This window comes from Bos mutus, chromosome 22 (assembly GCF_027580195.1).
Source record: "Bos mutus isolate GX-2022 chromosome 22, NWIPB_WYAK_1.1, whole genome shotgun sequence".
In the NCBI taxonomy this organism is placed as follows: domain Eukaryota; kingdom Metazoa; phylum Chordata; class Mammalia; order Artiodactyla; family Bovidae; genus Bos; species Bos mutus.
The window spans coordinates 60514635-60531152 of record NC_091638.1 but is presented as its reverse complement, the minus strand read 5'-3'; the positions used below and the strand labels follow the sequence as shown (position 1 = coordinate 60531152).

At 49.5% G+C, this 16518-nt stretch overlaps 1 protein-coding gene across 2 annotated transcripts in view; it reads left to right on the top strand.

The window, feature by feature from the left end:
- The first annotated feature begins 4972 nt into the window (after positions 1–4972).
- The window catches only part of CHCHD6 (coiled-coil-helix-coiled-coil-helix domain containing 6), a 102043-nt gene continuing 90497 nt past the window's right edge, over positions 4973–16518 (top strand). The window contains exon 1 of one of the 2 annotated variants that reach the window (XM_070359641.1): positions 4973–6360. In XM_070359641.1, coding sequence (XP_070215742.1) covers positions 6274–6360 — 87 coding nt within the window. In that variant the 5' untranslated portion in view covers positions 4973–6273. The remainder of the gene's footprint in view (positions 6361–16518) is intronic. The other variant, XM_070359640.1, reaches the window with a different exon arrangement.

Sequence of the window (16518 nt, the reverse complement as noted above, 5' to 3'; positions counted from 1 at the left end):
CTAGATGTTTCTGTGAAAGCGTGCTTTTTCCACTTATGTTTTTAACTTTTTTTCTCTATTTCTCTCTCTTCATTAAAAATATCAAAATATGTAGATATTATGTTTTTATTAACAGAATGTGTTATGTGTTCTTAATTTTAAATTATGATGAACAGAACATTGTTACAGTGTCATAGTTTAAATTTAATTGAGTTTTTATTTTTTTTAATTAGCAAATTCTGGACTTCCCTGGCGGTCCAGTGGTTAAGACTCTGTGATTCCGATGCTGGGGGTGCTGGTTTGATCCCTGACCCGGGAACTAAGATCCCACATGCCTTGAGGCATGGCCAAAAACAACAGTTTAGCAAATTCACCTCAGCAGTATATTAAGAGCCATCCCAGGAATGCAAGTAGGTGTCAACTTTAGAAAAAAATCTACCAGTTTAAGTCACTGCTTTTCTAGAGTACAAGAGAAACCACGTAATTATTGTCATAGAGAACAAAAACACTATTGAAAATGCTCAACATATGTACTTTTATGATAAAAAAAAATTTCTAGCAAATTAGGTTCTTTCTTAATATGATGAGAGGCACTGAAACTCTACAGTAATTGTCACCACTTGGTAATGAAATAGAGTCACTATCATTGCTTTTTATTGGAGATTCTAGCCAGTATGAGGGAAAAATGTCATTAATACTGGAAAAAGGAACAAAACTGAGATTATCTGCAGACCATATGATCATCTACCTAGAAAAATCTCAAGAGAATCAATTGGCAAAGCAATAAGAGTTTAGCAGTGCAGCCAGATATAAGATCAGCATAGAAAAGTCAATAGCTTAATTACACACTAGCAAAAACCAATTAGAAAATGAAATGAAAAATGAACTCATTCTTAAGAGAAACAAATTCCATAAAATATCTAGAGGGAAACCTCGTAAAAATGTCTAAATACTAAATAAAGAAACCTACCAAAGTTTACTGAATGGCCTTCAAGAAGAGTTAGCTATATCAGGCCCCCCATAAATCAATCTATAAATCCAACACAACCGCAGCTGAAAGCTCAGGAAGACTGGTAATGATATATAACAAGATGGTTTCTTTCCCTCAAGAAAATTTAAAAGGTAAAACAGTCAGGGGAGTTTCCTTGTGAGACATTCAAAATACTTGATGAAGTTATAGCAGTTAAATCAGTGGTGAGTTGCTATAAAAATAGCTGAAGAATAGAGAAACAAATCTAGATATGTACTGTGTACATGTGGACAATAGTTTACCATGAAGCTGGCTTTTTAAATTCAGTGGCAAAACAATGCAATCTTCAATAAAGGATAAGAGCTATATAAAAATCTATGTAATTGGTGGAGATCTATATGAAAACAGTCTATCCGGCATAATGTGTGCTAAGTCACTTCAGTCGTGTCTGACTCTTTGCAACCGCCAGGCTCCTCTGTCCACGGGATTCTCCAGCCAAGAATACTGGCGTGGGTTGCAGTGCCCTCCTCCAGGGCATGTTCCCAACCCAGGGATCAAACCTGTGTCTCTCAGGTCTCCTGCCTTGGCAGGCAGGTTCTTTACCACTATCGCCACCTGGGAAGCCCAAAAGAATATCAATGACCAGCACGCAAATAAAAAGATGTTTACCTTTAGATATAGTAATAGTCAGGGAATTGCAACTAAAATTAAAAGAAAACTTTCTTCTCTCTCACGCTGGTGGAAACCCAGGAAGCCTATCTTGCAGCAAACACAAGGCTTCCACTTGGAAGGTGTTTTTGTTTAGCTTGGCTGAGAAGGGTGCTAGAGATGATGGGAGGAAAGGGAACGGTCCCCAGTCACTTTCTGGTGTGGCCCCAGCTCTGTGTGGGACCTTGAATGCAGAGAAGGCACAGGCAGCTCTGATGGAGACCCCTTTGGCTACTCAGACCCCACCCGACACTCCCAGGTGGGCACCTCCTTCCCTTGCTAATAGGTACAGAAGGCTGGAAAACCATTGTGCCAAGCAGGCAGCCAGAATGACCACTAGCTCTAGGAGGAATCGTGTCAACTTGTAGCTCTTATTACAGTGCAGTGTCGTTTCCTTAGTTTGTGCATACATTTGAATGAATTCATAGAACCCTGTTAAGAGTCCCGTGATGGGGAGGGGGTGCAGCTGCAGGCGGTGGAAGTGGGGCAGCCAGTGCCAGGATGGTCTCGCATCAGGTCTGAGAGTTGGGGCTGCAGCCCCTTCTCCCCTTTCCCAGGCCCACACCCTTTGCTGGGCCTTCATCCCAGATCCCAAGCCTCACACCCAAGGGCCAGGCAGACCACACTCCAAGGAAGGCGCTGCAGCCGGTGGAGCCTTAGAAAGGGCTTCATCCTCTGAGATGTTTGGACCATAGTTCAAATTCCATCTCTGTGATCTCATAGCCATGTCCCCTCTCTGAGCCCCACCTCGGGAGGCTTCTCTGGATGATGGATAGTGTAAGCATAGATAGATAGATAGTGAAGTCGCTCAGTCATGTCCAACTCTTTGCGACCTCACGGATAGTAGCCAATAGGCTCCTCCGTCCATGGGATTTTCCAGGCAAGAATACTGGAGTGGGTTGCCATTTCCTTCTCCAGGGGATCTTCCCGACCCAAGGATCGAACCCAGGTCTCCTGCGTTGTAGGCAGACGCTTTACCATCTGAGCCACCCAGGAAGTCCAGTAACAATAACTAGTGATAATTGAATGTTTCCTTTTGCCAGCTGTTGTTCTGGGTCCCTGTGCTGCCGTGTATCAACTCAGCCAATCCCACATCACCGCTACATGTACCTACTGTGCTTATGCCTGTTTTACAGATGGGGACACTGAGGCAGAGGGCAGCGAAGGAACTTGGTGAAGCCACCACTTGGGCAGCACAGCTGGGACCGAAATGAAAGTCTATCCTCTCAATTACTCAGATTCTTGCCTCTCTGAACCTGGAGCGGTTGGCTCACCAGCAGGGGAGCCTAGTCAGTCAGTCGGTCAGTGGGTCAGTGACTCAGCCAGCCAGGGCCCATTCCTGAGCACGCGGTCCGTCCCAGGGCCTGTGCCAGGTGCTAGGAACTCCGGAATGAATGAAGCCGACACAGTCTCCCGACTTTGAAGCTTCTGTCTTGGGAGCTGTGTGGGCGGTATTGCCTGGAGATCAACCATAAACAAATAACAGGCAGCAACGATCCAGAGAGCGATCTTATCAGGAGGGAAGAAAATACAGCAGTGTGAGGTGAGAGGCAGGGGGTGGGGGCGCGACATTCCGGGGGAGCCGCCGAGGCAGGTCCGGTTGGGCGGCCCCCGAGGCCGTGCCCGGGCTGCTCCGCGAGCTTGGGCCTGGCTGTGCCCGCCCGACGTGGAGCCTCTGCCCGGAGCGGTGCCAGAGTCTGTGCTGGAGAGACGCGAAGCCCAGCTCAGGTTACAGCTTGGGCGGTTGGGGCACGCGCACATGTGCAACTGCGCGTGCACGTCGGTACCTGCAGCGTGTACCCGCACGCGCGCCCGTGTGCGCTGGGGCGTCTAAGGAGGGACCGCTTCGCGAAGAGGCAGCCATCAGCAGACCGGTTCCGCTCCGCCGACCCCGCCGCAGCCAGTGGCACACGCGCCTTCGCTGAACCAAGCCCCTCTCTTCCCACTGAGCTCGCGGTCCCCCGGCCCCCGCGGCCACGTGCTGCAAGCTGGCCCTGGAAGAACCGCGACAGGGGCTGCCCGTCCTGGGGCCGCGCTGGGGCGCAGGCTCTCGGCTCCCGAGTGCCTCTCTGGCCGGTTGTTCCCCCGAAGCATCCTTTTCTGAGGCCGAAGTTTCAGCGAAAAAGAACCTGGCGGTGGGGGTGGGGGGGTGGGGGAGGCAGGTCCCACCTGGAGGCTTGCTCCCCAGCGACACTTCCTGGATGTCGGGAGAGCCTGCAGGGGACCTGCAGGGGTGGAGAGGCCTCCTGATGTTGGCGGCTGGTTCCATCAGACCCCGGGAGTGATTGGCTGGTCAAAGCCGCCCAGGCCACCCTGCCCCTCTGCCAGGGCCTGGTCCTGGCTGGGGTGACCAGTGCCACTCCAGGAGAGACTGGCTTCTGGGAATTCTGTTGCTAAGAGGGGCAGTGGCCTTCTGCAGCCGCTTCCTCCATCTGGGCCGAAGGAGGTGGGCACGGCAGGTGTGATGCTACTAGCCCAGGCCTGGCACCTCCACACCCAGACCACGGGGAGAGACGTCCAACCTGCCAGGCAGGCAGAAGGGAAGCGCCTCCATCCTTCACCGACCCAGACTCTCAGCCCTGAGTCCTCCACGTGGGGAGCACGTGCTCTGAGCAGGCACCCCACGGGAACTCCTACCTGAGTGTCATGCTAACGCCTATTTCTCCCCGGCTGGAGAGAGGAGGGTCCCCAACCACCAGTCTACCAGGAGGGGCAGTGGGGAGGCTGCTGCTGTCCCCCTCACATTCAGATGGTGGTGAAGGGCAGGTGGTGCTCTGGACGCTGACGAGGCTGTGCTTCGGGGATGGTTCTTGTCAACCATCTCCATGGCTACTGCAAAGATGTCCTCCACTGTGGGGTTGCAGAGAGCTTCACAAATTTGATGGCATCTCGGCTTTCTCCTGAGGTAGTCCGCCAATAAACAGCTTGCACCAGAATCCCCCACTCAGGCTCTGGTTATAGGAGAGAGACGGAGGATGGAAGGGATGCAGGGAGATTTGCTAATCAAAGTAATCTGAAGGAAACTGGCAGATGTCCCTGTTATTCTGGAGAATAAAAATCCTCTTAGGCTCCCCGCTGCCCGCCACCTGCTGCTCTCAACTCAGAGTGGCTCACTCTCTTTTCCACCCTCTCCTCCTCACCCCTGCCCTTCCAGGTTCCAAGAGGCTCCAAATGACCCTTACTATTTCATGGAGCAGTCAGGATGGGGGGTGTTGTGGTCCGATTGTGAGCTGGAAAAGAATTTCCAGACACAAGACAGAATGAAAGAGAAATAAAGTTTATTAGAGTGGGAGACACTGTTAAAACAATGGGTTGGCTCAAGGGCGAGCCAACAGTTGAACGGGGGTCCTTGGTCCAATTTTATACCTAGGGTGCAAGGAGCGGGATAGGGGGTCTTGCCAGTCATTTGCTGATTGGATGAGGCACGTATACTGGGTGAAGGAAGCTAAGCTAAGTCACTTCAGTCGTGTCCGACTCTGTGCGACCCCATAGACGGCAGCCCACCAGGCTCCCCCGTCCCTGGGATTCTCCAGGCAAGAACACTGGAGGGGGTTGCCATTTCCTTCTCCAATGCATGAAAGTGAAAAGTGAAAGTGAAGTCGCTCAGTCGTGTTCGACTCTTAGCGACCCCACGGACTGCAGCCTACCAGGCTCCTCCATCCATGGGATTTTCCAGGCAAGACTAAGGGAGTGGGGTGCCACTGCCTTCTCCCCGGGTGAGGGAAGAGTCAGGCAAATACCTTCTCCTTACTGGGGTAGAAGGGGACACAGGTTATACTGCTCAGGAGCACCTGAAATTCCTTAATGGCTACAACATGGGGGAGGGAAGGACTAAAAAGGGTCTTTTTCCGTTCCTGCGTTCCGAGATCCTCCTTGTGTGTGTGTGTGTTTTTAATCTGTTCTTTCCTCCTTGGGACACCGCAGGGGGTGCCCCAGTTCCAGATCCCAAACTCCGCTTGGGGCGCACTTCGGCAGATCAATGTCAGCACTTCTCTGGTCACCGCGTCCATTACACCTGTGGCCCAGCTAGACAGGCGTGAACACGACGCTCTGCCACGTCGCGTATCTCCTGGACGCTGAGAACCGTTTCCCGTCCTCCTGCTGGCAAGGCCCTGGCCGCTCTCCTCCGGTCCGCTCTGCTCCCTCACGCTCTCCGAGCTGGGCCCTCGGCCTCCTTCTCCCGCCTCAGGGGCTTCGCACGAATTTCCTCCTCCACCGTCTCCTCCCCTGAGAGGAGCGTCCGCCAGGTCCAGCTTCTCTCCCGCATCGCGGCGTCGTCGTCTTCCTCAGCGCCGAGGAGCTCAGTCACAGGCCCGTTCGCTGCCTTTTCACCGCGAATCTGAGGGGGCTCCGCCCGCCCGGTGCGGCCTCCTTGGTGTCCTGGCCCCCTCGGCCCGGCCCCCTCGTTCAGCCATCCCGCCGCGCGCTGTCTGACCTCGCTCGCCGCGCCTCGTGCTCCCGGTCCGGCGGGAGGCGCCGGGAGACTACAGCCCCCACAATGCCCCGCGGCCCGCGCCGGGATTGGCTGGACTCCGAACGGCCGTCAATAGGACGCGGTTTTGTTGGCAGGTGGCGCCGGTCCCGTAAGCGTCGGCGCTCCTGAGCCGCCTCCCGCCATGGGCAGCGCCGAGAGCCGCGAGGGCCGCAGGGCGTCTTTCGGGATGGACGAGGAGGAGCGGGTCCGGGTGCTGCAGGGCATCCGGGTGAGCGGGCGGCCGGCGGGAGGGCGTTTGGAGGCGTGCCGTCTCTCGGCCGCGGGAGGACCGCGAGGGGGAGGGCGCCTCAGGCCTGGTCTCCTCCGGGTGACAGGATGGGCGGAGATGGGGGGCGGGGCTTCGTTGCCCGACTGTCGCCCCGGATCCGCGTCCTCGCCGCCTTCGGACGACGATGCCTGTAAGAGGACCACAAGCTGCACCCCTTGAGTTCCCGAGCTGCGCTGCTGACCTGACTGACCGCCTCCCGTGCCAGCCCCTCCCGACGCCCCCGCCCCCTCCCCGGTGCCAGCCCCTCCCAACCCCGGCCCCCCGTTCGCTGGCCTCGAGGCCTCGTCCGTCGAGGTGCGACCTGCTCCGCTCGCGACCCCCGCACGGGGCTGTGTTCGCGCCTCCAGTTTCCCTCAAATCCGCTCCTCAGTTCTTGTGGTTGAGGTCTCACCTCAGCGTCCTTCCGTGACAAGGTTTGAAGCGCCTGCCCACCCCCGCGGCCACACACGGGTTTTTGTCGTGGCTCTCGCTCACCACTGTTTAAAACCTATGTGCAGGCTTCAGTTCTTAATTGTGCTTCCTGCCGCAGTGTCTCCACCTTGAGGCCAAAGCTCTTGTCTGACTACAGCCTCCCTTGGCTCACGTTTGAGTCCTCAGCCCGGGCCGTTGGCTGTGGTACCCACTTTGTGGGTATCCTGTCAGTGAATTCTCCATGGCTCTCTGAGAAGTCGGCTTCTGTTGGCCCATTTTGTGGCCGGAGGACAGCTGAGGCTGGAGGACAGCTGAGGCTTGAAGTACTTCTCACGTCAAGCTTAGCAAGTTGGCACTGAGCGAGGCCGACTCCAGGAGCCCCCTTCCTCCTGCACCTGTGCCTCGCATGTCGTGGGTGCTTTTAGACCGGTGCTGAGTGATTAAACGGAGAACCCAGTGAAGCAGGCACCAAGTGTCCATGGAAGGCACTCAGCCGGGCCTTGGTGAATTCACTAATTAGGGAGGTGGCTCAGAAAAGGAAGTCAGGCACTCTGACTTCTCCAGAGATGCTCATTACCTGTGTGGCCTGGAGTGAACAGCTTTATCTTTTGAGTCTCAATCACTACATCTTTAAAAAAAAAAAAAAAGGAGAAGCTGTGATAATCCTAGATGCTGCCTAGGAGAAGATGATAGGTGTGCATGTGTTTAGAAAAAGTACAGTGATTTGTGGGGTCCTCTGTTCTCTGCCTAGCCTACTTAGCATTTTTGGTGCTTACTAGGTGTTATCCAGTCTTGACCTGACTTGAGGCGAAGACAAAATGGGGAGAAGATGGCTCAGCTCCTGTTGGAAGGTTAGAAGCAGACCTGCGTCAGAATTTAGAAAGATGCTCCAGGCTCTGTCTAGGCACTCGCCCACCGTTGTTACCTGGTTTGGGGATTGTTGGAAAATCTGGTCAGTCGGAGGCTTCCTAGGGAACTCCTTTAAGTTGATAGAGGAGCACCCTCTCTCTTGGGTTTTATAACAGATGGGTACATTTTAATTCTAGTTCTTTTAGCAGTTCTGAAAAGTATAAATCCTCCTTAAAACTGGAGAATCAGGCTTAGAGAGGTTAGGGAACTTCTTCAAAGTGTTACCTCTGGGACTTTAACCCAGATCTTTCCAGGACAAGCAATAGCCTTTTCTCACAACTCCAAGCTCCAACCCACGTACATCCCCAGTGATATGTAAGGCACTGTGAAAATTGTGACAGCCTCTTGCTGGCTAGGCATGGCGCTAGTACCCTGCTTATTTCTACCAGAAACTGTTTCAACTAGAGGGAGCTTTGGGCACACTCATCAGACAATGACTTGTGCAGAGGCATACAGGTGGGTGATGGCCCCAAGCTGTGAGAGCCCTTTCTTCTTTCCTCTCTTCCTCCCTCTGTTCTTTCCTCCATTCCTTCCATCTGTCCATCCATCCATCCATCCTTCTATCTACTCGTGTGCCTAGTTTGAGAGAGGGAAACCAGAGAAAGGAGGTGACGGCAGTGCAATGGTTGGCATAAGGTTTTCATGCTAGCAAAGTGACTTGAGGTTGAAGAGTCCACCTTGTCTTTAAGCAGGTGAGTAAAAATTACTGGAATAGGTTATTGGATAAATCAAATGAGAAATTAATGTAATAGAAAGTGGATGCGAAAGAAGAAAACCTGCCTGCTCCTTCAGAGAAAGTTAAACATTTCTAAAGACCTCTTGTATTTAATCCCCCTGGCCTGGTCCTGGAAAGCCCTCTAGTTCCCTTAAAATTATGTGCCAAGGCCTTGCTAGTTTGCATACTTTAGTTGCGCAGTCATGTCTGACTCTTTGCGACCCCATGGACTGCACACTTACTAGCATTAATTTACATATTGAGTTCAAGTCCTAATTCCAAGGAAGGTAAAAAAAAACTTAATGCAAAATGCTGCAATTATATTCACCTCCATTTTTTTCTGAGCAAGCATGTGTGAAATACATACAGATGTTATTTCAGTTAGTATGTTTAATGTCATCCTCCAGTAAGAGCAGGTATGCACATGGCCAGAATGTCCTGTATGTGACTGTTCCTGGTGCCCCTCGCATACCCATCTTAGGTGACTCAGTTAAAGTTGGTTGCATGTCAGCATGTTCAGTTCAGTTTGGTTCAGTCCCTCAGTCATGTCCAGCTCTTTGCAACCCCATGGACTGCAGCACACCAGGCTTCCCTGTCCATCACCAACTTCCGGAGCTTGCTCAAACTCATGTCCATCGAGTCGGTGATGCCATCCAACCATCTCATCCTCTGTCGTCCCCTTCTCCTCCTGCCCTCAATCTTTCCCAGCATCAGGATCTTTTCTTTTTTCTTTTTTTTTCTTTTTTCTTTTTTTTTGGTTTTATAGTTTTATTTTTTTATTTTTTTTTTATGACAGTTGTTTTTATTTTATTTTATTTTTATTTAATTTGTTTTTTTTTTTTTTAAATTTCAGGTATACACGTGCTCCCCATCCTGAACCCTCCTCCCTCCCCGATCCCCATACCAGGATCTTTTCCAATGAGTCAGTTCTTCACATCAGGTGGCTAGAGTTTCAGCTTCAGCATCAGTCCTTCCAGTGAATATTCAGGACTGATTTCCTTTAGGATACACTGGTTGGATCTCCTTGCAGTCCAAGTGACTCTCAAGAGTCTTTTCCGATACCACAGTTCAAAAGCATCAGTTCTTCCACACTCAACTTTCTTTATGGTCCAATGCTCACATTCATACATAACTCCTGGAAAAATCATAGCTTTGACTAGATGGAACTTTGTCAGCAAAGTAATGTCTTTGCTTTTTAATATGCTGTCTAGATTGGTCATAGCTTTACTTCAAGGAACAAATGGCTTAATTTCATGGCTGCAGTCACCATCTGCAGTGATTTTGGAACCCAAGAAAGTAAAGTCTGTCACTGTTTCCGTTGTTGCCCCATCTATTTGCCATGAAGGGATGGGACCGGATACCATGATCTTAGTTTATTGAATGTTGAGTTTTAGGCCAGATTTTTCACCCTCTTTCACTTTCATCAAGAGGCTTTTTAGTTCCTCTTTGCTTTCTGCCATAAGGGTGGTCTCATCTGCATATCTGAGATTATTGCTATTTCAATCTCGATTCCAGCTTGTGCTTCTTCCAGCCTGGCATTTTGCATGATGTACTCTGCATAGATGTTAAATAAGCAGGGTGATAATATACGGCCTTGACATACACCTTTCCCAGTTTGGAACCAGTCTGTTCCATGTCTGGTTCTAACGGTTGCTTCTTGACCTGCATATTTCTCAGGAGGCAGGTAAGGTGGTCTGGTATTCTCATCTCTTTAGGAATGTTTCACAGTTTGGTGTGATCCACACAGTCAAAGACTTTGGTGTAGTCAATAAAGCAAAAGTAGATGTTTTTCTGGAACTCTCTTGCTTTTTCTATGATCCAGGAGATGTTGGCAATTTGATCTCTGGTTCCTCTGCCTTTTCTAAATCCAGCTTGAGTATCTGGAAGTTCTCAGTTCATGTACTTTTGAAGCCTGGCTTGGTGAATTTTAAGCACTACTTTACTAGCATGTGAGATGAGTACAATTGTGCGGTAGTTTGAACATTATTTTTGGCATTGCCTTTCTTTGGAATTGCAATGAAAACTGACCTTTTCCAGTCCTGTGGCCACTGCTGAGTTTTCCAAATTTGCTGGCATATTGAGTGCAGCACTTTAACAGCATCATCTTTTAGGATTTGAAATAGCTCAGGCTGGAATTCCATCACCTCCACTAGCTTTGTTCATAGTGATGCTTCCTAAGGCCCACTTGACTTCACCCAAAATGTCTGGATATCTTCTCCTGGAGATCTGGCTCTAGGTGAGTGATCACACAGTTGTGGTTATCTGGGTCATTAAGATCTTTTTTGTATAGCTCTGTGTTTTCTTGTCAGCCCGTAACTCTTCCAACCAGTTGACCCCCGATCCCCTGCCCAAGTCACTCCCCAAGGCTGCTGCTCTAGCGATGTCTCCAGGCTCCTTTCACCCTCAGAGCTACACCATCTTCACCATCATTCAGTGCTCCAGGAGGCAGGTCTGGAGCACTGCTGAGGGGAAGACCGGAGGAGGTAGTGAGACATGAGGGACAGCCCCCATGTGCCCACACCGGAGGCCATGTGCCCTCCACACAGGCTTGGGTACCACACTTACCCACCACCTCAGCAAGTGCTCACTGTGAACTGGGCCTGGCCTGGCAGAGACAACGGGACAAAGCACAAGGTCTGTCCCTATGGAGACCTCAGTGCAGGATGAGGAACTAAGAGAAAGAAAAAAGAAGAAGAAAAAGAAAAACTCCCTGCAAGGGCCATGAAGGAAATAAAAAGGATAAGAGCGATGGGGCTTCCTGGTGGGCTGGTCAGACAGCTCCTCAGAGGAGGTGACGGAGATAATGGGCCTAGGCCAGCAGGGAGAGGACTGTCTGTTCCGAGTTGAGTGGTTTCAGGGTGCTGTGTCATCTGGTCCCCAGGCTGACCCTGTGAGATCTCACCCCTGTGTCAGAGGTGTGGGAGCAGGTTCAAGGAGGGGAAGGAGCCCCTGGTTACAACAAAGTTGTGGTAGAGCTGGAAGCTCAGACTTTCCAGCTCCGTAGCCTGTGTGCTGGCAGCCGCACGGTTGGGATGGTGGAGAGAGGTGGCCAGGTGATGAGGCTGGACAGGTGATGCAAGGCTCTTTACACTTTACTCTTGATACAACATGGTGGTTCTCTAAACAGGTGGAGCTTTGGAAAGATTTTATCTGAGGATGGTTTTTAAAAGGCTTTGCTGCAATTTATTTTACATATCAAATTCACCATTTCAGTGTTTTTTGTTAAGCAAATTTACAGAGTTGAACAATTGTCACAATGGAATTTTAGAACATTACAAAGCCTAAAAAGGTCCCTAGTACCTATTTGCGGTCACTCCCCGTTCCCACTACCCGCACCATGTAACCACTAAGCCTTCTGCCTCTGTTTTTTTTTTTTTTTGCCTTTTCAGGATATTTCATATAAATACATCATAGATATTTCATGTCTAGTTCCCTTCACTGAGAACAATGGTCTTGGTGTTGCTTCCTCGGCATTGTGTGTCTTAGAAATTCCTTTTTATTGCCAAATGGCATTTCATATGGACTCTCTGGGTTTTATTTATTCAGTCAAATAATGATGGCATTTGAGTTGTTTCTAATTCTTGACTGTTTTGAATAATATTGCTGTGAACATTTGTGTATATGTTTTTTTGTGAACATAACATTTTCATTTCTCTTGGATAAATAACCTAAGAGTAGAATTGCTGCGTCACTCTGTTTTTAAATTTGGTAAATTATTAGGTTTAACTTTTTAAGAAACTGTCAAACTATTTTCTAAAGTGACTCTACTGTTTTACATTTCCCCCAGCAGTGTATGAGATTCCAGTTTCTCTGTATCCTCACCAACCCTTGTTACGATCTTTTTGTTTGTAGCAATTCTAGTTGAGTGTGAAATGGTATCTCGTTGTTTGAATTTGCATTTTCCTAATAACTAATCATGTTGGATGTTTTTTCTTGTGCTTATTTTCCACTCACATATTTTTGGGGTGAAATGTGTATTCAAATCTTTTACCCACTTTTAATAGCTTTTAATGGGGTTATTTATCTTTATTATTGAGTTGCAAGATTTCTTTATTTCTTGGTTACAAGCCCTTTATGATGTTATGATTTGCAGATATTTTCTCCCAAGCTGTGGTTTGTCTTTTGATTTTCTTAATGGTGTCTTTGAAGTGCAAATATTTGTAGTTTTGATGCGGTTTAGTTTATTAATGTTTTTCTTTGAGTGGTTGGACTTTGGTGTCATATCCCAGAAATCTTTGCCTAACCCAAGGCTGTGGAAATTTTCGCTGGTGTTTTATTCTACGAGGTTTATAGTTTTGGCTTTTACATTTATCCATTTTTCGTTAAATTTTGTGGGTGTTGTGAAGTAAGGCTCTAAGTCAGGTGTTCGCAGTTTTTCTGTAGATGACCAGGAAGTAAATACTTTGTGTTTTGCTGAGCAGAAAGTCTTTATCACCGTTACTCAACTCTGCCGCTTTATGGTGAGAGCAGCTACAGGTAGTATGTAAATGAGTGGGTGTGGCTGATCCATAAACTGCATTTATAAAATCAGGCTTTGAGTTGGATTTGGCTTACGCCCCTGAGCATGTTGAGCTCTGTCAGTCTTTTTTTTTTTTTTGTATGAAATACTTAATTTTTCCAGCTCCATTGTTGAAAAGACTACCCTTTCCCCATCTGAATTATCTTGGGACCTTGGTGAACATCAGTTGACCGTAAAAATAAGGGTTCAGAATTTATATCTTGACTCTCAATCCTGTTTAAATTCCACTGCTCTGTATGCTATATGTCTATCTTTTTGCCAGTACAAAACTGTCATGATTTTTGAAGCTTTGTGGGAAGTTTCAAAATAGGGAAGCATAAGACTCCAATTTTGTTCCTTTTTTCCCCACGATTGTTTGGCTGTTTTAAGTCCTTTGCATGTCCACACATATATTAAGATCAATTTGTCAGCTTCTGTAAAAAGTTTGTTGGGATTTTGGTGGGGTTTGTGTTGAATCTATAAGATTATGTTGGGAAAATTGTCACTTTAACAATATGGAGTCTTCTAGTCTGTGAAGATGAAATCTCTTTTTCTTTATTTAGATCTTTTAAAGTTTTTCTCAGTGGTGTTTTATACTTTCAGTGTATAAGGCTTGCATTTCTTTAAAAATTATTCCCAAGCATTTTATTCTTTATGATGCTATTATGAGTGGAATTGTTTCCTTAATTTTATTTGTGAATTCTTCACTGCTAGCATATGGAAATGCATTTCATTTTCATATATTGATCTTGTGTCCAGCACCTTTGCTGAACTCATTCATTAGCTCTAATAGGGTTTTCTGGTTGTGTGTGTGTGTGTGTGTGTGTGTGTGTGTGTGTGTGTGTGTGTGTATTCCCTAGGGTTTATGTAGGTACTATCATGATGTCTGCAAAATGAAGACAGTTTAACTTCTTCCTTTTCTGTCTGGATGCCCTTACTTTCTTTTTCATGCCTTGTTGTGTTGGCTAGAATGTCCACTACAGTATTGAGTAGAAGTGGTGAGCACGCATGTCTTGCTGCTGAATTCAGGGAGAAAACATTGTCTTATGCCACTGAATATGTTAGCTGTACACTTTTCATAGTTACTGTTTATCAGATTGGCGGTTTTATCTTTTAATATTCTCCACCACCCCTTCCTGTGCGTCCTTATAGCCTGTTTTTCTTCCGTAAGCTTGGGGAGTGCAGACTGCCTTGCTCACTAGCTCCCGGATCATTAGTGTGCGCGTGTTACATTGTGTGGTTGGATTGGCTACTTGAGGATCATTTTCATCCAAGCTGGCGACCTGTGACCTGAGACCCTTGCTCTTCCGCTTTTTACTCTCTCAGGGCTTCACTCTTTCCTCACATGTGCAGCAGACTTCCTGTTCCACCCTGCCATTGCCCAGTGATGTGCATCTCGAACGTCTCGGTGCGATCGTCAGCACTCCTGACTGTGTCATGTGACATCACATCCTTTGGTTTAGCACCTGTTAGGATTAGCGTGGAGAACAGGAGAGGCCAGGGGACCTGGCCTGGAGCCTGACTCCCAGGGGGCCACATCTCCCTCTTTACGTGCGGGGCAGGGCTGTGCTCAGCACAGGTGCCTCACTGGCTTGATCGTGAGTCCTCCCCACTCTTGCCCGGCTCAGCGCTGACCATTGGTGAGTTCTGTGGATGGCTCACAACAGGAAACACCGACTAAGACAGCCGGGAGTCGAATAACCCAGTTCCCCCCAGCTTTGCTGCGAGCACACGTGTGCTCACATCTGGGTGTGGAGTCTGGCAATGTGGCTTGGGTGCTGGTCCCAGGCCGGACACTTTCCGGGTGGGTTCTCCTCGATGCTCCCAGAGCACCACATCTCCCGGTGCTGAGGTCTCTGGACACAAAGGAGCTGATTCTGTGGGGCGCAGAGCACTTTTGGGCCCTCCCCCACACCCCAGCTGCTGAGGACGAGGGTCGTTCTACAGGTGGGATGGTGCCCTTGTTCCTCGGCTTGGGCTCCCAGACTCGCTGTGTGTGGGGACAGTGGAGCTGGCGATCAGGGCACCTCTGGCCGTCCTGTAAGGTCCTCTGGGTAGTACCGTGGTGTAACCAGTAATGAATTTACATGGTGTGAGCACCCAGGTGACTTTCGGGTGTGTACCTCATGGAAGGTGAAATTCCACGCTGACACCTGTGACTGTGCTGAGCACTGCTGAAGATCTTCCTGGGTCAACGGTCAATTAATGTAAACATAAGGGGGCTGTCCGCTTTGGCTCCTATAGGCTCATCTCAAGTCCACTTGCTCTCTGGACCCCGCAGGTTCCCCCCGGAGGGAGGTCACTGTGCGTCTCCTGCAGCCCCCCTGGTTTCCAGGATCCCACTGCTGTCCGTGCAAAGCGTTTCCTGTTCAGCCCTCCTTCCTTCCTGCACCCCGCCCTGGCCACCTCCTTCGTCCTTGCTTATGAGCTCTTGGTGACTGGATTCTAAAGCCAGCCCAGAGCTGTCCCGACGCTGCTGCCGGGCTCCCTGCGGTTCCCCCGGGCTCACGTGTCCCCCTGCCCCTCCGGAACGCGTCATGTTCCTCATGTATGAAGCTCCATCCAGCTGGTCCTCACCCAGAGGCTGGGTGCACTTTTGCTCTATGTCCAGTGACAACTCTTGCGTCTTCCCTTCCAGCTGCTTCTGTTTTACCCTCTCCTTTTCCCCCTCAGGAACACTTGATCTCCCTCCTTCCCCTGCATCTCTGATAAATTGTTCTTTCTCCCCACAGGCTTGCCTCCCACAAATCTGTCCTTGCTGGTGCTAGCAGGGTCATGTGTTTTGAAAAGGTAAAGTTTACTTCTGAGCAGGTATCAGGCAATGGTGATAGAATCCAGACCGTTGCAATGGAGGTTCCTTCCTTGCGGGTCTAGCGGCCTTGCTCTCAGAGGCAGCCCCACCGGCTGCTGGGTCAGTGATCATCCCAGGGTTGATGCTAAGGATGCAGCCCACTTCCATCTCATTCTTAGGTGCTTCCCGCTGCCTCCAGCGGTTCCCAGGCCTGACTCCCGGGGCCCTGTGTGTGCTGGCATCACTTTCTCCTGTCGTCACCCGTCCCTCGGGGGGGGTCTGTGCTCCTGCCCTGCCGTTTCACGCTTCTGTCTCCTCTGTCTGTAGGACTCGCCCCCATCCTTGGGGAATTTCTTCCTTGGGCTCAGGACCTGTTCACAGGTTCCCTCTGCACTGTCAGAGGTCACCATCCCAGGTCCTGCAGGCTCTGCTCTGGGGGGAGGGAGCTCTGCTCCTGGTCTCTGGCTCCAGCATGGGACCTGGAGCCAGGCTCACAGGCAGGACCCTTGGACAAGGCTTTAAGCCCCTGGATCCTTACTTCTTGAATGAAACCATCAGCCCAGGAACTTCAAGGTATTTACAACATTTTGAAACTTGGAGGCTTTGCATCAATTCACTTTTTAGTTCTTTGGGGTAAACATCAAAAGACTGGTCTGTATTTCCTTGTGGCAACCCTTGGCTAGAGCTGTGAGGTCGCTGCCCTCCCTGGGGCCTTGCTCTCACCGCCGTCCCCGCCCCGCTGTACTGCCAGGCCTCCTCATCTGTTTTTGTCAC